The sequence below is a fragment of the Schistocerca americana genome, chromosome 7 (assembly GCF_021461395.2).
Source record: "Schistocerca americana isolate TAMUIC-IGC-003095 chromosome 7, iqSchAmer2.1, whole genome shotgun sequence".
In the NCBI taxonomy this organism is placed as follows: domain Eukaryota; kingdom Metazoa; phylum Arthropoda; class Insecta; order Orthoptera; family Acrididae; genus Schistocerca; species Schistocerca americana.
In genome coordinates this window covers 358,879,313-358,901,999 of record NC_060125.1, presented here as the reverse complement: position 1 = coordinate 358,901,999, position 22,687 = coordinate 358,879,313, and the positions used below count along the sequence as shown (strand labels likewise).

General features: G+C 43.7%; 1 protein-coding gene across 1 annotated transcript in view; it reads right to left on the bottom strand.

Moving 5' to 3' along the window:
• Positions 1-22,687, bottom strand: part of LOC124622033 — a 248,164-nt gene that overhangs the window by 38,877 nt on the left and 186,600 nt on the right. The window contains exons 3-4 of the mRNA XM_047147590.1: positions 16,680-16,909; positions 926-1,172 (exon numbers count right to left, since the gene is read on the bottom strand). Of these exons, the coding sequence (XP_047003546.1) occupies positions 926-1,172; positions 16,680-16,909 (477 nt within the window). The remainder of the gene's footprint in view (positions 1-925; positions 1,173-16,679; positions 16,910-22,687) is intronic.

The following is a 22,687-nucleotide window of genomic DNA, read 5'->3' as shown; positions in this document are numbered from 1 at the left end:
TGCGCCTACTCGTCATCGCCGATTTCGTCCAAATTTATGCGGTATTAGTCAATACAAGTTTCGATTATTAATCATCATTCAGGATGTAGGGAACAATAGATTAGTTAAAAGCATCCCATATTCCTTTGAAGCTAAACAGTATCGAAATTGTACAAACACCTGACATAATTTGGCTTGGAATACTGACAGTCATATCTCGGTCAAATAGAGAAGACATGTGACTGTGAGTATTCTAAAACAAATTATGTCAGGTGTTTGTACAATTTCACTGGATGATTTAGAGATTGGTTGAAACAGCTCTGAGCACTATGCGACTTAACATCTGAGGTCATCAGTCGCCTAGAACTTAGAACTACTTAAACCTAATTAACCTATGGACATCACACACATCCATGCCCCAGGCAGGATTCGAACCTGCGACCGTAGCGGTCGCGCGGTTCCAGACTGAAGCGCCTAGAACCGCTCGGCCACAACGGCCGGCGATTTCGATATTGTTTAGCTGAAAGGGAATATGGGGTGCTTTTAACTAATCCATTGTACCCTGCATCCTGGATGATGATTAATAATCGAAACTGATATTGACTAATGAGACAAATGAACAGCTGATGGGTAAAATGCATTTTATAAAATACTTCTTTTTCTTTACAGTGTTGAAACTACCTGGTGCATTAAAACTGTATGCTGGACTGGGACACGAATTTGGGACCTTTGTCTTTCGCGGGCAAGTGCGCTATCGACTGTGCTGTTCAAGCACGATTCACGACCTGGCCTCATAGCTTAACTTACGGCAGTACATCTTGTCCTAACTTCCAAACTTCACCACCACCACCACCACCACCACCACCACCACCATGTTGTGAGGGCCTCTCTCTTGCCTTGCTACTAGGCGTGTGATGTGCTAGAGACTGCGGACGCACTAGCTCACCTGGTTGACGTCGACGCCGGCCCTCAGACAGGGGCAGCCGCCCCCGCCGCCCCCGGCGCCGCCCCCCAGCATGCCGGCAGTGGTGAGCGGCGCCCACAGCGGGCCGGCCACGTGGCTGCGGCGCTCGCGCTCCGGCGCCGGCGTCGCCCCCAGGCGTCGCTGCACCGCCTCGTGCATGGCGCGCACGGTCCCCACTTGCCGCCGAGCCTCGCCGCCGCCCCCGCCGCCCCATACATCGCCCTCGAACCTGCAAAGCGCGTAGTCCTTCTACATCTACATCTACATCCATACTCCGCAAGCCACCTGACGGTGTGTGGCGGAGGGCACTTTGAGTACCTCTATCGGTTCTCCCTTCTATTCCAGTCTCGTATTGTTCGTGGAAAGACGGATTGTCGGTATGCTTCTGTGTGGGCTCTAATCTCTCTGATTTTATCCTCATGATCTCTTCGTGAGATATACGTAGGAAGGAGCAATATACTGCTTGACTCTTCGGTGAAGGTATGTTCTCGAAACTTTAACAAAAGCCCGTACCGAGCTACTGAGCGTCTCTTCTTCAGAGTCTTCCACTGGAGTTTATCTATCATCTCCGTAACGCTTTCGCGATTACTAAATGATCCTGTAACGAAGCGCGCTGCTCTCCGTTGGATCTTCTCTATATCTTCTATCAACCCTATCTGGTACGGATCCCACACTGCTGAGAAGTATTCAAGCAGTGGGCGAACAAGCGTACTGTAACCTACTTCCTTTGTTTTCGGATTGCATTTCCTTAGGATTCTTCCAATGAATCTCAGTCTGGCATCTGCTTTACAAACGATCAACTTTATATGATCCTTCCATTTTAAATCACTCCTAATGCGTACTCCCAGATAATTTATGGAATTAACTGCTTTCAGTTGCTGACCTGCTATTTTCTAGCTAAATGATAAGGGATATATCTTTCTATGAATTCGCAGCACATTACACTTGTCTACATTGAGATTCAATTGCCATTCCCTGCACCATACGTCAATTCGCTGCAGATCCTCCTGCATTTCAGTACAATTTTCCATTGTTACAACCTCTCGATACACCACAACATCATCTGCAAAAAGCCTCAGTGAACTTCCGACCTTATCCACAAGGTCACTTATGTATATTGTGAATAGCAACGGTCCTACGACACTCCCCTGCGGCACACCTGAAATCACTCTTACTTCGGAAGACTTCTCTCCATTGAGAATGACAAGCTGGGTTCTGTTATCTAGGAACTCTTCAATCCAATCACACAATTGGTCTGGTAGTCCATATTCTCTTACTTTGTTCATTAAACGACGGTGGGGAACTGTATCCAACGCCTTGCGGAACTCAAGAAACATGGTATCTACCTGTGAACCCGTGTCTATGGCCCTCTGAGTCTCGTGGACGAATAGCGCGAGCTGTGTTTCACACGACCGTCTTTTTCGAAACCCATCCAGATTCCTACAGAGTAGATTTCTAGTCTCCAGAAAAGTCATTATACTCGAACATATTACGTGTTCCAAAATTCTACAACTGATCGACGTTAGAGATATAGGTCTATAGTTCTGCACATCTGTTCGACGTCCCTTCTTGAAAACGGGGATGACCTGTGCCCTTTTCCAATCCTTTGCCAACGCTACGCTCTTCTAGAGACCTACGGTACACCGCTGCAAGAAGGGGGGCAAGTTCCTTGCCTAATGCGACTAAATACACTGACGGAAAAAATCACAGCACCAAGGAGGAGTTTTGCGACATAAACGAAAGTTGGTAGGTGTGTTTCTACAGCTGAAGGAACATCACTGTTCAAGTTTCGTGTCAATCGCATAAGAGTGGTGCTAGTAGCGCCACTATGTGGGTGCAAATCAGGTTTGCTTTTAATACGCGCTGTTACGGTCGTGAGCGTTAGTTGCCTTTTTCGATTGGACTTTATGAGTTGTGTTAGTCAAGAATGTCTTTGTGGCGACAAAGACGCCATTATTAACACCTCACTGAGTATGTACGAGGTCGTGTAATAGGGCTGCGATACTGCAGAAAGACTCGGCAGAGACGTAGCCACCGTACACAATTGCTGTCAGTGGTGGTCACGAGATTGTACTGTCGCAAGAAGACCGGGCTCCAGATGGCCACATGACACTACCGAGGTGGAAGGCCATCGTGTTCAGCGCATGGCCCTGGAGCATTGTGCTGCATCTACAGCAGGGAATTGAGCAGCAGTTGACACCACAGTGACACAACGAACTGTTACAAATCGGCTACCTCAAGGATAGTTTCGAGCTAGAGGCTCTGTAGCGTGTATTGCACCGACCCCAAACCACAGCCATTTTCGACTTCTGTGGTGTCAAGGCAGAGCACACTGGAGTGCCCAGTGGAGATCTGTTGTGTTTTCTGATGAATGCTGATTCTGCCTCGGTGCCAGTGATGGCCGTGTGTTGGTTAGGAGGAGGCTAGTGGAGGACCTGCAACCAACCTGTCTATGTACTAGACACACAGGACCTATATCTGGAGATATGGTCTAGGATGCGATTTCGGATGACAGCAGGAGCACTCTCGTGGTTATGTGACGCACCTTGACTGCAAGTTTGTATGTCAATCTGGTGATTCGACCTGTTGAGCTGCCATTCATGAACAGCATTCCAGTTGGTAATTTCCAACAGGATAATTCTAGCTCACTGCCGCTGTTGTAACCCAACATGCTCTACAGAGTGTCGACATGTTGCCTCAGCCTGCTCAATCACCAGATCTGAAAACAAATGGAGCACATATGGGACATCATCGAACGACAACACCACAGCCATCCACAAACAGCATTAATCGTCCCTATATTGACCGAGCCAGTGCAACAGGCATGGAACTTCATCCTACAATCTGACATCCAGCAACTTTCAAACACAATGCTTGCACGTCTGCATGCTTGTATTCAACATTCTGGCACCTACACCGGTTATTAATGTACCTGCATATGATATTTACTACGGCTAATCCCACTCTTACAGTAACCTGTGATCTCGCAATGTCAATCACTTAAATATGTAACCTAGACAAATGTAGTCTCGAAACTGCCCTACTCTTCATTAATTACTCCTTAATGCTGCGATTTTTTGCGTCACTTTAGTGGTAATGTCAAAAATGTAATGGGAGTAGTAGTTAGCAATAGTAGTACACTACTGTTTGTGAAAACTGGAACACCAAGAGGGAGGCATGTGATTAAAATGAAATTTATTTCACAGAACAGGTCTAAGACAATAGACAAATGATAGAATTACAGTAGTTATAATTAAAGTGCAACTATTCGCAAAGGGTCCAGTTTGGGCTGTAGTTATCGTATTGCAGCGAAACTGGATATATTCTAATGCGCAACCGATATGCGGTAGGAAAAATTAGTTCCAATTTTTGCCACCAGGCGTCAATTTGGCGCTTTGAATGTGCAGAATACGCATAGAAATGTGTCCATATGTAATGGATTAGGAACGGGACGTGGGCAGAAAAGGCCAAACAAGTGAGAAAGTCATAATGTTGATTTTGTTGTTAACCGCCTCTTACACAGTTTGTTCAATTTTAGCACCGGAGACGTCGACGAGATGCTGCATCCGTAAAACAAGGTGATTAACAGTTGCTCGCAGCAGTTCTGGTGGGACATCAGCAACGAGTTACTGGCCTTCAGATCAAGCAGAAACCAAACGTGTCCCTGGTAAATGCATTGCTTTAGATAGACTCCACAGCCAAAACTCACATGGATTCCGATCAAGTGATCTTGCAGACCATGAATTTGGAAAACAAATGGAGATAACACGTTCGTGGCAGGTTGTATTAAGCAGATATTTCACAGGGCGACCGACATGAGGCGTTGCGTCATTATGCTTGAAAGCAGAGGTTGCCTCACAGTTCCGCTCTTCCATATCAGGAATCACGTGCTGTACAAGGATGGCTCGATAACTGGCAGACTATACGGTACATGTGATAAGCCATCTGGGTGTATTTACTTCAAAGAAGAACGGACTGAGAATAAACACCGGCTGCTGTGGCCGAGCGGTCCTAGGCGCTTCAGTCATAGTTTAATAGTACCACAATCTTGCTGTTCTGTGTTCCACTGCACCCTGTAGTGTAAAATGTGCCTCGTCCCTCCGTAGAATATTGTCCAGCCTCATGTCATCAACTTCGATCCGTGCCAGAAACCGAAGGACAATTTAAAATGTTGTTTCGGTTCGTGAGGTTTCAGTTGCTGCACCATCTCGATTTTGTCGGGGTACCAGTGTAAAACAGACCGCAAAACCTTCCATACTGTTGACCATGAAACGGACGTTTCTCGTGGCACTGCTCGAGCACTAGCACTACAAAGGGCACGTGCTACATGGTCACTTACAGCAACAGCAGCCTCGCCAATAACTTCCACCGTAATACAATGCCTTCCTCTTCCAGATGCTACACCAAGCTCATCTGTGTTTCGAATTTCATTATCATCTTCTTTAAATAATTTAATGACATCGGGCCTCTCCTCCGACCTCCAGTCGGCAATACTCTGTCATTGCAGAACTGTAATTGCTGCCGTTCATATAAAAAAGTTTCTCTAGCAGCGCACGGTCTTTCTTCTCGATAGCCATACTACTAATTCTGCAAGGTTCGCAGGAGAGCTTCTCTAAAGTTTGGAAGGTAGGAGACGAGGTACAGGCAGAAGTCTAGCTGTGAGGACGGGGCGTGGGTCGTGCTTGGGTAGCTCAGATGGTAGAGCACTTGCCCGCGAAAGGCAAAGGTCCCGAGTTCGAGTCTCGGTCCGGCACACAGTTTTAATCTGCCAGGAAGTTTCATATCAGCGCACACTCCGCTGCAGAGTGAAAATCTCATTCTGTAAACATCCCTTAGGCTGTGGCTAAGACATGTCTCCGCAATATCCTTTCTTTCAGGAGTGCCAGTTCTGCAAGGTTCGCAGGAGAGCTTCCGTAAGTTTGAAAGGTGGGAGACGAGGTACTTGCAGAAGTAAAGCTGTGAGGACGGGGCGTGAGTCGTGCTTGGGTAGCTCAGTTGGTAGAGCACTTGCCCGCGAAAGGCAAAGGTCCCGAGTTCGAGTCTCGGTCCGGCACACAGTTTTAATCTGCCAGTAAGTTTCATATCAGCGCACACTCCGCTGCAGAGTGAAAATCTCATTCTGGAGCCATACTACTCAATCGTGTTACGGCTCCGCAACAAAATGCAGACAAAAACCACAGATCCGCTTCACAGCAGTCACTTCAAGCCAAATCAGTGTGCCACTGAAGCCAAACCTAAATATGCTACTCTCCCATACATAGGCCCACTTTCATACAAAATAGCAAACTCATTTAAAAAGAAGAAAAATATCACAATCAGCTTTTCCACAAATAATAAATTACAACAACAAGTAATCCATGATGTAAATACCTCCAAGAGTCCCTACCGTAAATCAGGAATATACAAACTCAAATGTGATACATGCCCAAAATTCTACATTGGACAGACAGGCAGCAGTTTTGAAATTAGATACAAACAACAAATTGATGCTCTAAGACTTGCTAACTTGAACAAATCAACATTTGCAGCCCATATTGCTGAAGAAAACCATTCAGTGGGAAACATTGAGGGTAACTTAAAAATTTTGCATCTAGCAGAAAAAGGAGCCACTATGAATATATTAGAAGAATTAGAAATACACACACACAAAAACAGCACCCCAGACTATATCCTTAACGAACAAACAGAGCTAGTTAATACCCCTTTCCTGAAAAATTTCCATAAATTACATTCCAGCCTCCAAAGCAAATAATATTAGTACACCTATCTGCAGATGAAGTAGCAAATTTATATGCTATATAATTCTCATGATGATAAATGTAATTAAATTACATACTATTTTACCTATACAGTTCCAAATATATATAAAAAACTTTATAATTAATTTAGCAATATCAACTCAAGAATTCAATGTCACTGTACTAATGTAAAAGGCATTACGGTTGTGTAAATGAAAATAAGATCCTTTCCAAACATAGAATATCATCGTCAAATGTTACGATATATCATAGCATCTATGATACTCATATGTTTGTAAGCTCTTTGTATGTATCAAAACATGTGGTGTGTGGTAGAAATCATCTCAGTGACAAATCTAAAGTGTTCAGTGAGAACTATTTACGCGTGCAACAACAAGGATGCAGTGGGAATGCATTTACATCTGTTGGACGAATGTTATGAAAACAAACACTCGAAACCGACGTTTCACGTAAGTCACATGCAACGAAAATCTGTAACGCAACCATCTGTGTGTGGCGTGATTATAACTATGTAGTATTTATATTTTAGGCCAGTTAATCCGTAAAAAAACACACCACATGTCATAAAGAAAGCGTGTAAACCGTCTGAGGATGAATCACAACGATTCGAAACCGGTAACGGTATCCTTTGAATAAAGGAACTGAAAGTAAATTTGTGGCTGGTAATTTATGTTTCAAATCGAGATGTTTCTAACGAAATGTAACAAGTTTGCAAGTTTCTTTGCATGCTATTGTAATTCAATGGTTAAGTAAAAAAATGATAATCAAACCTACTTGAATTTGTTTATTTTTGTCCCATTTGTAAGGGTTTAAAGTTAGCTTCCCCATCTTGCCCCACCTTCCCCTATATATGTGAAATGGCCCTTTATCTGAAATGTTAATTAGTCATTCTCCAGAATAATGAATTAGGAACCCAGTGCTACCAAATTACACAAGAATGACAATTACATCGATTATTCAGATAAAGTTATTCATAACACATCTGACAAACAATGACAAAATTATTGTAATAAAACGCTGGTGCATCTGACCCTGGGCTTTGGCTTTTCCGAGCACCTGCCGGTAAAAATGCTTTCTTTAGAGCACGTTAGTTCCCTTCCCTGTGTCTTCTACCATTTAACACACAAAAAAGTCATCTCTCTCTGTCTCCGTTTCTCCGTGTGAGCAATAAGGTGGGTCATCGTCAGCACAATTCAGGTTCTCCGTCAACCTCTAGTTTATTTATGTAAGCCAGACCCTGTGATTTTTATGGTCTATAAACATTTGGTTTTCGTAAAGTCAAACGTCCCACGGTACCTCACGCTTACGAATGCCAAAAACTATGGGTCCCATTCTATTTTCGAGATGTTTATCTGTGGTTTCCAGTGTTTTCTGAAGAAAAAATCAACTTTCATTGGTGGCCTGCGAGCCTCTCAAATTTCCGTCCGCATGTCCTCCCGTGAAACGACTCCAAGGATGGGCAGCCTACTTTACTCCTCTGGCAGCCTGGGTGCTGCTGCACTGTCCCAAATCTACTTTCAATGTCCTCTAATTTTACAAGGCATGCAAATACGAATAAAAGAGCTAATGGAGAGTAATGTTACATTAGTCAGTTACTACTACTGTTATGTATCATATGCCTTGATGTCAATTAAATATACCGATCTAATGGGCCCTTCATTATAATATTACATACGTTACGGGACTGTTTCCAAAAAGTGGTTGCATAACGTTTTATCCATTTCACTATTAATTGAAATGTAGTTTGTGTACAGGCATTTACATATTTGCAGGTCTAGTTTGATACGGAGCGGATAGGCTCTGGCCTTATTGTAGGAACTAATCCAGCATTTGCCCGAAGTAATTTAAGGAAACCATGGAAAACCTAAACCAGAGTGGCTAGATGCAGTTTAAAGTCTTCATCCTGCCCAAAACAAAGCCTGTTTCATCTACATCTACATCTGTACTCTGGAGCCGCATTAAGATGTATTGCGGAGGGTTTGCTGTTTAAAATAGCGCAAACAATTTCGGTTCATTCTTAGTGTGCGATACTGTCTTTCTCATACATTCTTGCAAAGAGGTTATTTCATATGAAAAAAATTAGTGCTACATTGTCCATTCACTTCTCAACACCAGTTACTGTTCACACTATATACATCTCATTCCATAATGAAAAAATCGGAGCCTCCCTGTTCATTATTTCCTGAACATCAATCATTGCATATGTTACACACGCGCTCTCGGCTGGTAAAGGGACCGTGACGAGGCTCATATGCTGTTCTGATTTTGTACACGAGATCTTTCCGTTTGGTTGCTAAAAAATGAAGTCGGCATCCCTCCATGAGTGAGGTGTTAAGCTGAGAGGGAGGACAAGCTGTTTATGTTTCCATTTCAGAGTGTTACTGTAAGGCCTTCGAAAAAATAAAAACAACAGCAAAGTGCGGAAGTGTGTCGTGAAATGAGAGAAGTGTTTTATTATTAATTATTCGTGTTAGATTTTTTTTTACCAAACCTGTTGTCCGTGTTACCTAAGAACTTGTTCACTGTATAGACGGAATTCTTTTACAGGTATTATTTAACATCCTTTTTAAATATCTTTGTTTGGGAACATCATTACCATTTTAGGCAATTTATTATACAATCTTATTCCTTGGTAGAAGATACTTTTTTGAATTTCGAATGAAACAACAAGTTTACTATTACAAGTCATTGTTTATTTATTTACACAACGCTTTTAAAGCTTTAAACCTCCATCAATTTTTGTGTACTAATATAACATGTGTATTGTGTTACGATTTTGGGTTAAGCCGTGGTCCTGTCTAGTAGAGAAAGAAAACGCTCTTTCTGTACATGGCACTATGGGGGTCTTTGACTGAAAATTGAACATGACTGCATACGTGAAAATGAAGCAAGAAAAATAGAATACCTAAAGTGGTCACAGGTTCCTTTCTCTGTCGTAATACGTCACTTACAAAATGTCACAATTTTTTACCAGAGATGGTATCTAGAGACTGCTAGGTGCAAAGAACATACAGCAAAACATAACCAGTACTTCAAATTACAAAGAAGATATACCAAAACAAAACCATTATTTCGGAATAAGTTCAAAAATAATGTAGAGATCTTTTGATGAATAGATGAACAGATTTGATCGAGTAAATACATCACGTGGTAGACATTATTATTACACATAATGTTTTCAACATATTACCTAATTACACAAATGAGTACAAAGTTTCAACTATATATATTTAACAGGTAAAGGACTTGCGTACAACTTGAAATATTTACTCTAACGTATCAGTTGTATGTCCTTTGCACCTAGCAATTTCTAGATACAATCTACGTCTTCAAAATGTGACATATTATAAGCGATGATTACGACAGAGAAAGGAAACTGTGACCACTGGAAGTATTATATATTAATTGTTTCATTTTCAACTTTTACATTTAAGTTCTGGTTGTAGCCATAGATCTTCATAGAGCCAAATTCTGAAATAGTGTTTTCTTTCTCTGCTGTACAGTCCCGCAGGTCACCCCAAAGCCTTAACACAACACATCTGTTTTATCAATACACACAAATTCTATGTGATGATGGAGGTTCTAACCTTTGAAACGCGTCGCTGGAATAAATAAACAGTGACTGGTAACAGTAAATTTGTTGTTCCATTCAATATCAAAAACAGTCACGGTAAAGCCAACCTAAAATTTTCTCATTTAATTGTTTTCAGTTTTATATTTTTTCTTTCTTGGTAAATATTAATTCAATGTAGATCTTGTTCCATGGGCACGACGGAGCTGTTTGTACAGCTTCGTTAAGTGTCAAGGTTATTTTTACGTGCGCAACTGATGGTAAATGTACTTGCATGGTGCAGTTGAAACCTGCATGATTTCATCTGATCTTCACAGTGGGCCCCAATTATTATTTTTGGTTGTTATACTCATATGTACTTTTCTGCTGTTTGAAAATTGTATTCATACTTTATGAGTTTGTTCCCCAGTAAAAGATTCCACAGCTAAGAATCGAGCGTACATGTGAATGGTATGTAATTAAAGGAACTGGCTTTTACACACCGACGGCAGAGCTATTTAGGGCGTAACATGCTGATGCCATTCTGTTTGCAAGTATCTTTGTGTTTTCACACCACTTCAATTGTGAATCGGCGTTTAATTTCTAGAAAATTTGTGTCTGTCAGGCAGTCTACAGAGGCATCTAATTTTCCCTGACCAAAAGAACGGAACGTGACTTACATCCCACTAATTTACTAAAATTACGCCTACACGCCACAAGCATCTGAATGTGAACAAATGGCACCCTCGAACACACCGACTTGTGTGTGCCAAGAGGCAAGATGGTACAGACAAGGCTAGGAATGGATTTCCTAATAACACGGTGAACAGCGTAATAAGGAATGAGGATCTGTAGCACAGGCTGAAATTACTGACAGGCGAAAATCAGACAACGAACTGCGAACGTGTCTAAAGGAGACAGAGTGGAAGATGTCACGCGTCATGAACACGAGGCACACCGAGATGGAACGATCAGCCGCAGCGTCCTTAGGAAGCAGCCAGGAGATGTGCCTCAGAGAGAACCGGAAGGACATCCTGAGACCCTGATAGGCATCCCACTATCAGTCTTAGCGGTCATGTAAGTGCAAAGACTAACGAAGCTGCCATGTCAGCACAGTCCCTGAGCTACGCCTCAGCACGTCAGGGGTAACAATCCGGAACAAATGAAGGAAAAAACAGTTCTGCATGTAGCTTCCAGCGCAGTGTAGTGTAATGTAGTGTAGTGGTCTGTAACCTAGTGTATTATTATACATTACAAAATCTGTGGTGCAGCAGTGGGGATATAGTACAGTAGTAGAACAACACATTCCAGGTTCTGGGCGTGTATACACTGCCTAAGAAAAAAAAGCCAAGCACCCAAAAGAAACAGTCGGATGTGAGTCTAACATCAAACACCTATATACCAATGACAAGTCTATAAGTGATTATAGATAAAATTCTCTGTGGCTGGCGGAACGGTCACCGAAGTGTTTAATGTAGTTACCAGGCCAGGTAGGGTATTAAGGAGCATGAACAGCGTCAGATGTCGAGTGACCACTCTGAAGGAGACGAAGATGCCACGTACCCGTGTGAGGCAGCATTGTCAGCACCTGACAGTATTTGAAAGGGCCCTCATTGTGGGTCTCCATTTGGCTGGTTGGTCGAATCGTGCAATATTCAGATTTTTGGCACATCGGGATGAAACAGTGGCGATGTTGCACTGTTTGGGAACGTGAGGGCAGGCGTACTCATCATCAAGGTTCCTGTCGACAGTGTCTGCTCACCACAGGGAAGGATAGCCGTGTTGTGCACCAAGCACATCGTCACCTCTTCACATCTGCGTCTGCTATCCGAAAATAAGCAATAGAATCCCTGCAACATCTTGTCATCTTACACCATTGGTCAGAGAGAAGCAGCAGTCAGGCTAGCGAATTAACATCCCATGCGTAGTGTGCCATTAACATCATAAGAGAAATGGCTGCGTTTGAAGTGGTGCTGTGACGGGTAGCATGGAATGCTGTCGTCGCATTCTGTTCAGCGACGAATCTCGGTTCTGCACTACCCCCTGGATGACCATCGTCAGCGAATATGGCGCCGACGAGGTGAGAGGTCCCATTCTTCCAATGTTTTGGAGAGGCGCAACGGTGTTACTTCCGGCGTCATGGTGTGAAAAGCCATCGGTATGACTTCAAGTCACGGCTCGTGACCGAGGGAACCCTGAGGCCACAATGATGTGTCACGGAAATCATGCATCCTCCTATGTTATCCCTCATTGGCAATTATCGTGGTGCCATTTTTTCAACAGATCAATGATCGTCTACACATGGAACGTTTGTCTACGGCTGTCTGCTTGATGTCGAGGTCCTCCAGCGGCCAGTAAGATGCTTACGTAACTCCCCAGTAGAACATGTATGGGACCAGCTCAGCTCGAACGTCAACTCTGTTCCAGCGCCAGTATTCAGAGCATCAAACACCAGTTAGAACAGATGTGAGCCAGCTTGCCTGAGGAGATGAAACAGCGGCTTTAAGACACCTCTTCCAACCGAATCAGTGAATGAATCCGGTCCATAGTGGGTGGAACATCGTACTGGTTAGCGGGTTCATATTGCCAAAAATTTTTCTAAATCTGACTCGATTTTTAATCACTGAAACAACATCACACACCCTCTCAAACGTGAAGTTTCATTTAGTTTCCTCCTCCCGTTCAGGCTGTTTCGCTTTTGTTGTCAGTCAGTGTACATCGGAGAGTCAGAGGGCCAAACGGTAGTAAGTAGGTAATTTCTGATCTTAGCGTGTAGTTATTCTTCTTTCTCTCTGCCGAGTGGGATGACGAAGCGGTAAGACATTGGACTCGAAATGGGGTGGAATGGTTCAAATGGCTCTAAGGACTATGGGACTTAACGTCTGAGGTGGCTGGCTCTGAGCACTATGGGACTCAACTGCTGAGGTCATTAGTCCCCTAGAACTTAGAACTAGTTAAACCTAACTAACCTAAGGACATCACAAACATCCATGCCCGAGGCAGGATTCGAACCTGCGACCGTAGCGGTCTTGCGGTTCCAGACTGCAGCGCCTTTAACCACACGGCCACTTCGGCCGGCTAACGTCTGAGGTCATCAGTCCCCTAGACTTAGAACTAATTAAACCTAACTAAACTAAGGACATCACACACACCCATGACCGAGGCAGGATTCGAACCTGCGACCGTAGCAGTCGCGCTCACAAAAGTACAGGGCTATTACAAATGATTGAAGTGATTTCATAAATTCACTGTAGCTCCATTCATTGACATATGGTCACGACACACTACAGATACGTAGAAAAACTCATAAAGTTTTGTTCGGCTGAAGCCGCACTTCAGGTTTCTGCCGCCAGAGCGCTCGAGAGCGCAGTGAGACAAAATGGCGACAGGAGCCGAGAAAGCGTATGTCGTGCTTGAAATGCACTCACATCAGTCAGTCATAACAGTGCAACGACACTTCAGGACGAACTTCAGCCAAGATCCACCAACTGCTAACTCCATTCGGCGATGGTATGCGCAGTTTAAAGCTTCTGGATGCCTCTGTAAGGGGAAATCAACGGGTCGGCCTGCAGTGAGCGAAGAAACGGTTGAACGCGTGCGGGCAAGTTTCACGCGTAGCCCGCGGAAGTCGACGAATTAAGCAAGCAGGGAGCTAAACGTACCACAGCCGACGGTTTGGAAAATCTTACGGAAAAGGCTAAAGCAGAAGCCTTAGCGTTTACAATTGCTACAAGCCCTGACACCCGATGACAAAGTCAAACGCTTTGAATTTTCGGCGCGGTTGCAACAGCTCATGGAAGAGGATGCGTTCAGTGCGAAACTCGTTTTCAGTGATGAAGCAACATTTCTTCTTAATGGTGAAGTGAACAGACACAATGTGCGAATCTGGGCGGCAGAGAATCCTCACGCATTCGTGCAGCAAATTCGCAATTCACCAAAAGTTAACGTGTTTTGCGCAATCTGACGGTTTAAAGTTTACGGCCCCTTTTTCTTCTGCGAAAAAAAAGTTACAGGACACGTGTATCTGGACATGCTGGAAAATTGGCTCATGCCACAACTGGAGACCGACAGCACCGACTTCATCTTTCAACAGGATGGTGCTCCACCGCACTTCCATCATGATGTTCGGCATTTCTTAAACAGGAGATTGGAAAACCGATGGATCGGTCGTGGTGGAGATCATGATCAGCAATTCATCTCGTGGCCTCCACGCTCTCCCGACTTAACCCCATGCTATTTCTTTCTGTGGGGTTATGTGAAAGATTCAGTGTTTAAACCTCCTCTACCAAGAAACGTGCCAGAACTGCGGGCTCGCATCAACGATGCTTTCGAACTCATTGATGGGGACATGCTGCGCCGAGTGTGGGAGGAACTTGATTATCGGCTTGATGTCTGCCGAATCACTAAAGGGGCACATATCGAACATTTGTGAATGCCTAAAATAACTTTTTGAGTTTTTGTATGTGTGTGCAAAGCATTGTGAAAATATCTCAAATAATAAAGTTATTGTAGAGCTGTGAAATCGCTTCAATCATTTGTAATAACCCTGTATAGTATGAATTTGAATATCATCTGGATGTTTGCCGTGCGTCTAGTGAGAAGCATATTGGACATTTTTGAAAGGTACATGAAAACTCTGCTGCCTAACGTAGTTGTAAAATTCAACCCAATCTTTTATGAGCATGTCTAGAACACATAAACCCTTGTAAAATAGGATGGATCCTTCAAAAAAAATTCGAGAACCGACCAAGCCGTCTTCTTCAGGTGCTGCCATATTTGGTGTTATGTGTACTCGCTGCCTGGTCTCCAACCATTTTTTTCCTCTGTGCGTTAGCTAAAATTCATGAACAGGTATTCAGAAAATCGCTGTGTAGTTACAGTGTATTTCGGAAATGACGCCCACGGGCGGCTATACAAGTCCAAACCCGCTTGATTGTACTGGAAAACAAATTCTGCGGATGTGATTGTGATACGCTTCTCATGTACTCAGTTATTTCAGCTTTTAAGTCGCAAAGCATGCGTGGGCGATTACGATACAGAACAGATTTCACTACTTCCCAAAGAAAATGGTCTGGTGGAGTAAGGTCCGGCGAGTGAGGGGGCAATAGCTTTTTTGAGATAACACAGTACCCTAAAAACTCCTCCAGAAGGCGCATAGTGCTGTTAAGCTGTGTGCCCAGTAGCGTCATTTTGTTGAAACCGTGAGTATTTGATTCGTCTTCCTTTAGCAGACCACTGAAATCGTGGATCAGTAAACAATAACGTCCACTGTCCACGATTTCTTCAAAAATAAAGGTCCAATAATGCACCGCACCATATGGATACAGCCACCCATACTCAAGTTTTCTGATCATGTAATGGCGTTTCAAGCACAGCTCGAGGATTCTCCGTTGACCACAATCGATTGTCTTGTGCAGTGGTGTTTCAAGCACAGCTCGAGGATCCTACGTTGACGATTATCAGTTATCTTGTGTGTTAACATGACCAGACAGGTGGCCTCGCTTGTACAGAAGATGAGATTAAGAATATTAGAGGCACTCCTTTCAATTAAAAAAAATGTAAACCATTAGCAGGAAAGTCCTCGCTTTTCGTGGTCCGCATCTTTCAATTGTTGCACTGCTATCAGCGTATACTGGAACAATTTCTGTTTTTCCCTAATCGCTTTATGCGCGGTTGCAAGACTGATATTTTTCTTGTGCCAACTAGCACAAAGATTACGCTGGACACTGCTGCATGGAATCATACATATCCAACAATTTCTGTTCGTTTAGTTTAGCTGGTCTTACAGTTCGTTCAGTATCTAACACTTAGCCTGTCTCTCGAATTTCCTCAGTAAATCGACGAACCACATTACTGAGGTACAGCTGTTTCTGGGAATTTTTCAGCAAATGCCTCCCCCACGAAACGGATGTTAAATATGAAAAATACGCTCATCAGCTGAAAGCACCCTACTTTTAAAACAAACTGAACATGTGAACACGATGCCTCACATTCCATAGCTTTCATCAACTGAACCAAACAGTTAATTGCCACGCAACAGTAGAACGAATTACAAAACAGTCGCTTATCTAAAAAAAAAAAAAAAAAAAAAACAATTCTACCAACATTGTTTCGAAATTCCGTTACAATCTGTATCCGTAGTCGTAGTTCAGTACATAGCGAATTTTTGAATGCACTGTAGAAGATATATTGTGAAATCAGATCTTTTTGAAGCATCCTGTTTTTCATTAACTGTTCTACATTTTCGTATGAGGTTTTCTTGAATTATATTAAGCAGAAGTTACAGTTTTTTTCTTTCATGTTAATGCTGGTAACTCTCGGAAGTGTTAACAGTGCAAAACAAATGACACAATGAAAGATTTATCCGTAGAGTATTCTAACTTACTCGAAAATTCAGCATTGACAGAGTAAGTTGAGGGATACTGACCACGCCAGGACCCTGATGCCTGTTGAGAGGTAGCGCTTGAACGCCTTAAAGGGCGTGTCGGAGTTCCCAGTGAAGATGAGCGGCTCCAGCGACGACGGGAAGGAGAAGAGGATGATGAGAGACAACATCTCGGAGTAGGCCAGGCCGAACAGGTGCTCCGTGGCGAAGCGCTGCCCAAGCCGGAACTTCTCTTCGTCCAGCCACGGGGGCGGCTCCGTTGGAGGCGGACCCTGAGAATGCAAAGCAAACAGTCGGTCCCTGTGTGGGCATGTACCTGCCATAGGGGTTGCAAGAAGTTGGGAAGTCAAACCCAACCCAAGTTCCACCTATCTCTAGACACCAAGAGATAGTATCGAGGAGCAACACGACTACAATGACGGTAAAAAAATGGCTCTGAGCACTATGGGACTTAACAGCTGCGGTCATCAGTCCCCTAGAACTTAGAACTACTTAAACCTAACTAACCTAAGGAGATCACACACATCCATGCTCGAGGCAGGATTCGAACCTGCGACCGTAGCAGTCGCGCGGTTCCGGACTAAGCGCGTAGAACCGCGAGACCACCGCGGCCGGCACAATGACGGTAAAGAAATCGCAGCACCAAGAAGGAGTTGTGAGACATAAAAGAAGGTATGAAAAGTGCATCTGATAGGGGACAGGTATTCGAATTTCACACTAGAGTGGCGCTAGTAGGCCACTATGAGGATGCGGATCAGGTTTGCTTTAGATACACTCTGTAACGGTCGTATCAGTTACCTTTGATTGGACTTGGTGAGCTGATGTTAGTCAAGATGCCTTTAACGTGACAAAGATACCATTATTAACGTGTAACTGAGCTTGAATGAGGTCGTTTAATAGGGCTAGGAGAAGGTGGATGTTCCTTCTGCGATAGTACAAAAAGACTTGGCAGGAATGTAGCCACTGTACATGTTTCCTAGCACTGGTGGTCACGACAATGTACGGTCGCACGAAGACCAGACTCTGGGTGGCTACGGGCACTGCCGAGAAGGAAGTCCATTGTTTGTTGTTGTCTTCAGTCCTGAGACTGGTTTGATGCAGCTCTCCATGCTACTCTATCTTGTGCAAGCTTCTTCATCTCCCAGTACTTACTGCAACCTACATCCTTCTGAATCTGGTTAGTGTATTCATCTCTTGGTCTCCCTCTACGATTTTTATCCTCCACGCTGTCCTCCAATGCTAACTTTGTGATCCCTTGATGCCTCAGAACATGTCCTAACAACCGGTCCCTTCTTTTTGTCAAATTATGCCACAAACTTCTCTTCTCCCCAATTCTATTCAACACCTCCTCATTAGTTATGTGGGCTACCCATCTAATCTTCAGCATTCTTCTGTAGCACCACATTTCGAAAGCTTCTATTCTCTTCTTGTTCAAATTATTTATCGTCCATGTTTCACTTCCATACATGGCTATGCTCCATACAAATACTTTCAGAAGCGACTTCCTGACACTTAAATCTATACTCGATGTTAACAAATTTCTCTTCTTCAGAAACGCTTTCCTTACCATTGCCAGTCTGCATTTTATGTCCTCCCTACTTCGACCATAATTAGTTATTTTACTCCACAAATAGAAAAATTCGTCTATTACTTTAAGTGTCTCATTTCCTAATCTAATTCCCTGACCATCACCCAACTTAATTGGACTACATTATCCTCGTTTTGCTTTTGTTGATGTTCATCTTATATCCCCTTTCAAGACACTGTCCATTCCGTTCAACTGCTCTTCCAAGTCTTTTGCTGTCTCTGACAGAATTACAATGTCATCGGTGAACCTCAAAGTTTTTATTTCTTCTCCATGGATTTTAATACCTACTCCAAATTTTTCTTTTGTTTCCTTTACTGCTTACTCAATATACAGATTGAATAACATACGGGAGAAGCTACAACCCTGTCTCACTCCCTTCCCAACCACTGCTTCCCTTTCATGTCCCTCGACTCTTATAACTGCCATCTGGTTTCTGTACAAATAGCCTTTCGCTCCCTGTATTTTACCCCTGCCACCTTTAGAATTTGAAAGAGAGCATTCCAGTCAACATTGTCAAAAGCTTTCTCTAAGTCTACAAATGCTAGAAACGTGGGTTTGCCTTTACTTAATCTATCTTCTGAGATAAGTCGTAAGGTCAGTATTGCCTCATGTGTTCCAACATTTCTACGGAATCCAAACTGATCCTCCCCGAGGTCCACTTCTACCAGTTTTTCCATTCGTCTGTAAAGAATTCGTGTTAGTATTTTGCAGCTGTGACTTATTAAACTGATAGTTCGGTAATTTTCACATCTGTCAACACCTGCTTTCTTTGGGATTGGAATTATTATATTCTTCTTGAAGTCTGAGGGTACTTCGCCTGTCTCATACATCTTGCTCACCAGATGGTAGAGTTTTGTCAGGACTGGCTCTCCCAAGGCCGTCAGTAGTTCTAATGGAATGTTGTCTACTGCCGGGGCCTTGTTTCGACTCAGGTCTTTCAGTGCTCTGTCAAACTCTTCACGCAGTATCGTATCTCCCATTTCATCTTCATCTACATCCTCTTCCATTTCCATAACATTGTCCTCTAGTGCATCGCTCTTGTATAGACCCTCTATATACTCCTTCCACCTTTCTGTTTTCCCTTCTTTGCTTAGAACTGTGTTTCCATCTGAGCTCTTGATATTCAGACAAGTGGTTCTCTTTTCTCCAAAGGTCTTTTTAATTTTCCTGTAGGTAGTATCTATCTTACCCCTAGTGAGATAAGCCTCTACATCCTAACATTTGTCCTCTAGCCATCCCTGCTTAGCCGTCCATTATGTTTTGCGTATGTCTCTACGCATCATACTGCATTTGCAGTAGCAATGTGAGTAGCAGTTGGCACCACAGTGAATCATACAACTGCCAAAGCCATTTGAGACTTCCGTGGTGTAAAGCGAGAGCTCATTGGAGGGAAGGGTGGTGACACGTTGTGATTTCTAATGAAAGTTGGTTCTGCGTCGGTGCCAGTGATGACCGTGTGTTGGTAGGAGGAGGACGTAGAGGGCCTGCAGCCAGCCAGTCTTCGTGCTAAACACACTGGACTTACACCTGAAGTTATGGTTTGGGGTGCGATTACGGATAACAGCAGGAGCACTCTCGTGATTATCCGGCGCGCCCGACTGCAGATTCAAACGTCAGTCTGGTGATTTGACCTGTTGAGCTGCCATTGACGAACAGCATTCCAGGGAGTGTTTTCCAACAGGATAACGCTCGCCCACATAACACTGTTCTAATCCAACAGGTTCTGCAGAGTATCGATATGTTGTGTTGCCCTGTTCGATCACCAGATCTCCAGTCGGGCACATGTGGGAGATCATCGGAGATAACTCCAGCGTCATCCACAAACGACATTAGCTGTCCCTGTATTGACTGACCAAGTGCAACAGACATTTAACTTTACCCGCAATCTGACATCCTGCACCTGTAAAACGCCATGTACGCACGTTTGCGTCTTTGCATTCAACATTCTGCAACAGTGCACTGATAATGAAGGACAGCAATCGAGTGACACATTGTTTATAAATGAAAAATTCCCACCGTATTCATACCATTCATGTCAATGCAGTTTCTTAATTCTGAGCCATCTGTTTTTTTCTTTTTTGAACTTTACATTAGGGAAGATATTTTGTGGCACGCTGTAGTACTCGTATTTCCTCGTCAGCTAGCGAGCAGTCATATAGTGTCAGTAACAGTCTTCATATTTTGTGGTCGTTTGCATTTGTGTTTTTAAAAAGTTTGATAGAGTAAATTCGTGTCTCCAAAACAACTGGGATCATTGTTATTTATGTTTTTATTTGTTTTTTTTTTATTTATTTTTTTTATCGTGGATATGGATCAATCAGTGCTGTGTAGGTACGCAGGAGGAGATGGCCGCAGTTGCGAGCAGTTGAAGATGCTGTTTCCCACGGTGAGCCATCTGCAGGATGCTATCTCGAGATGTAGTGGCGAATAAGAAACAGGCGCGCGCATGCGCACCTCAGGTCTCTCCTTTTCGCCACCTTCCACAGTACCAAACACGAGGGAACTGCGCTCACGTCAGGGTGAAAGGTAAATTATAATCCGACGCGGAGATCATGTGGAGTAGGATTGTTGATATTTTTATAAATATCGGGACTCCTATATATATCGATATTTTTAAAAAAAATATCGTTATCTTCCTCTAATATATCGAAAAATACTATCGATGTAGAGATATATCTACGGAAAGAATATCGATGTACCAGGTTATATATATATATATTACTGGCCATTAAAGTTGTTACGCCACGAAGATGACGTTCTACAGACGTGAAATTTAACCGACAGGAAGAAGATGCCGGCCGGGGTGGCCGATCGATTCTAGGCGCTACAGTCTGGAACCGCGCGACCGCCACGGTCGCAGGTTGGATCCTGCCTCAGGAGTTAAGTCCCATAGTGCTCAGAGCCATTTTTTGAAGAAGATATGCAAATAATTGCCTTTTCAGAGCATTCTCACAAGGTTGGCGCCGGTGGCGACACCCACAACGTGCTGACGTGAGGAAAGTTTCCAAACGATTTCTCATAAACAAACAGCAGTTGACCGGCGCTGCCTGGTGAAACGTTGTTGTGATGCCTCGTGTAAGGAGGAGAAATGCGTTCCGTCACGTTTCTGACTTTGATAAAGGTCGGATTGTAGCCTATCGCGATTGCGGTTTATCGTATCGCGACATTGCTGCTCGCGTTGGTCGAAATCCAATGACTGTTAGCAGAATGTGGAATTGGTGGGTTAAGGAGGGTAATACGGAACGCCGTGCTGGATCCCAACGGCCTCGTACCACTAGCAGTCGAGATGACAGGCATCTAATCCGCATGGCTGTAACGGATTATGCAGCCACGTCTCGATCCCTGAGTCAACAGATGGGGACGTTTGCAAGACAACAACCATCTGTACGAACAGTTCGACGACGTTTGCAGCAGTATGGGCTATCAGCTCGGAGGCCATGTGTGCGGTTACCCTTGACGCTGCATCACAGAGAGGAGCGCCTGCGATGGTGTACTCAACGACGAACCAGGGTGTACGAATGGCAAAACGTCATTTTTTCGGAAGAATCCAGGTTCTGTTTGGCGACATCGCAGTGCATCGCCATACTGGCGTATCACCCGGCGTGATGGTATGGGTGCCATTGGTTACCTCTTGTTCGCATTGACGGCGCTTTGAACAGTGGACGTTAGATTTCGGTTGTGTTACGACCCGTGATGCCTCGTGTAAGGAGGAGAAATGCGTTCCGTCACGTTTCTGACTTTGATAAAGGTCGGATTGTAGCGTATAGCGATTGCGGTTTATCGTATCGCGACATTGCTGCTCGCGTTGGTCGAGATCCAATGACTGCTAGCAGAATGTGGAATTTTTTTCATTCGATCCCTGAAAAACCCTACATTTCAGCAGGCTAGAGCACGACCTCATGTTGCAGGTCCTGTACGGGCGTTTCTGGATAGAGAAAATGTTCGACTGCTACCCTGGCCAGCACATTCTCCAGATCTCTCACCGATTGAAAAGGTCTGGTCAATGGTGGCCGAGCAACTGGCTCGTCACAATACGCCACTCACTACTCTTGATGAACTGTGGTATCGTGCTGACGCTGCATGGGCAGCTGTACATGTAAACGCCATCCAAGCTCTGTTTGACTCAATGCCCAGGCGTATCAAGGCCGTTATTACGGTCAGAGGTGGTTGTTCTGGGTACTGATTTCTCAGGATCAATGCACGCAAATTGCGTGAAAATGTAATCACATGTCAGTTCTGGTATAATATATTTGTCCAATCAATGTCAGTTTATCATCTGCATTTGTTCTTTTACAGCAATTTTAATGACCAGTAGTGTATATATATGCGCTTCACATTTAAATATACTGCCAGCTTTAGAGCTGTATATTTAAGTACTGATTTATTATTAGGTATTCTGTACTTCAACAAGCTAACAGCCTGCTTATCTCCCTCAGAGGAAGAATTGAAAGGAAAACGATGC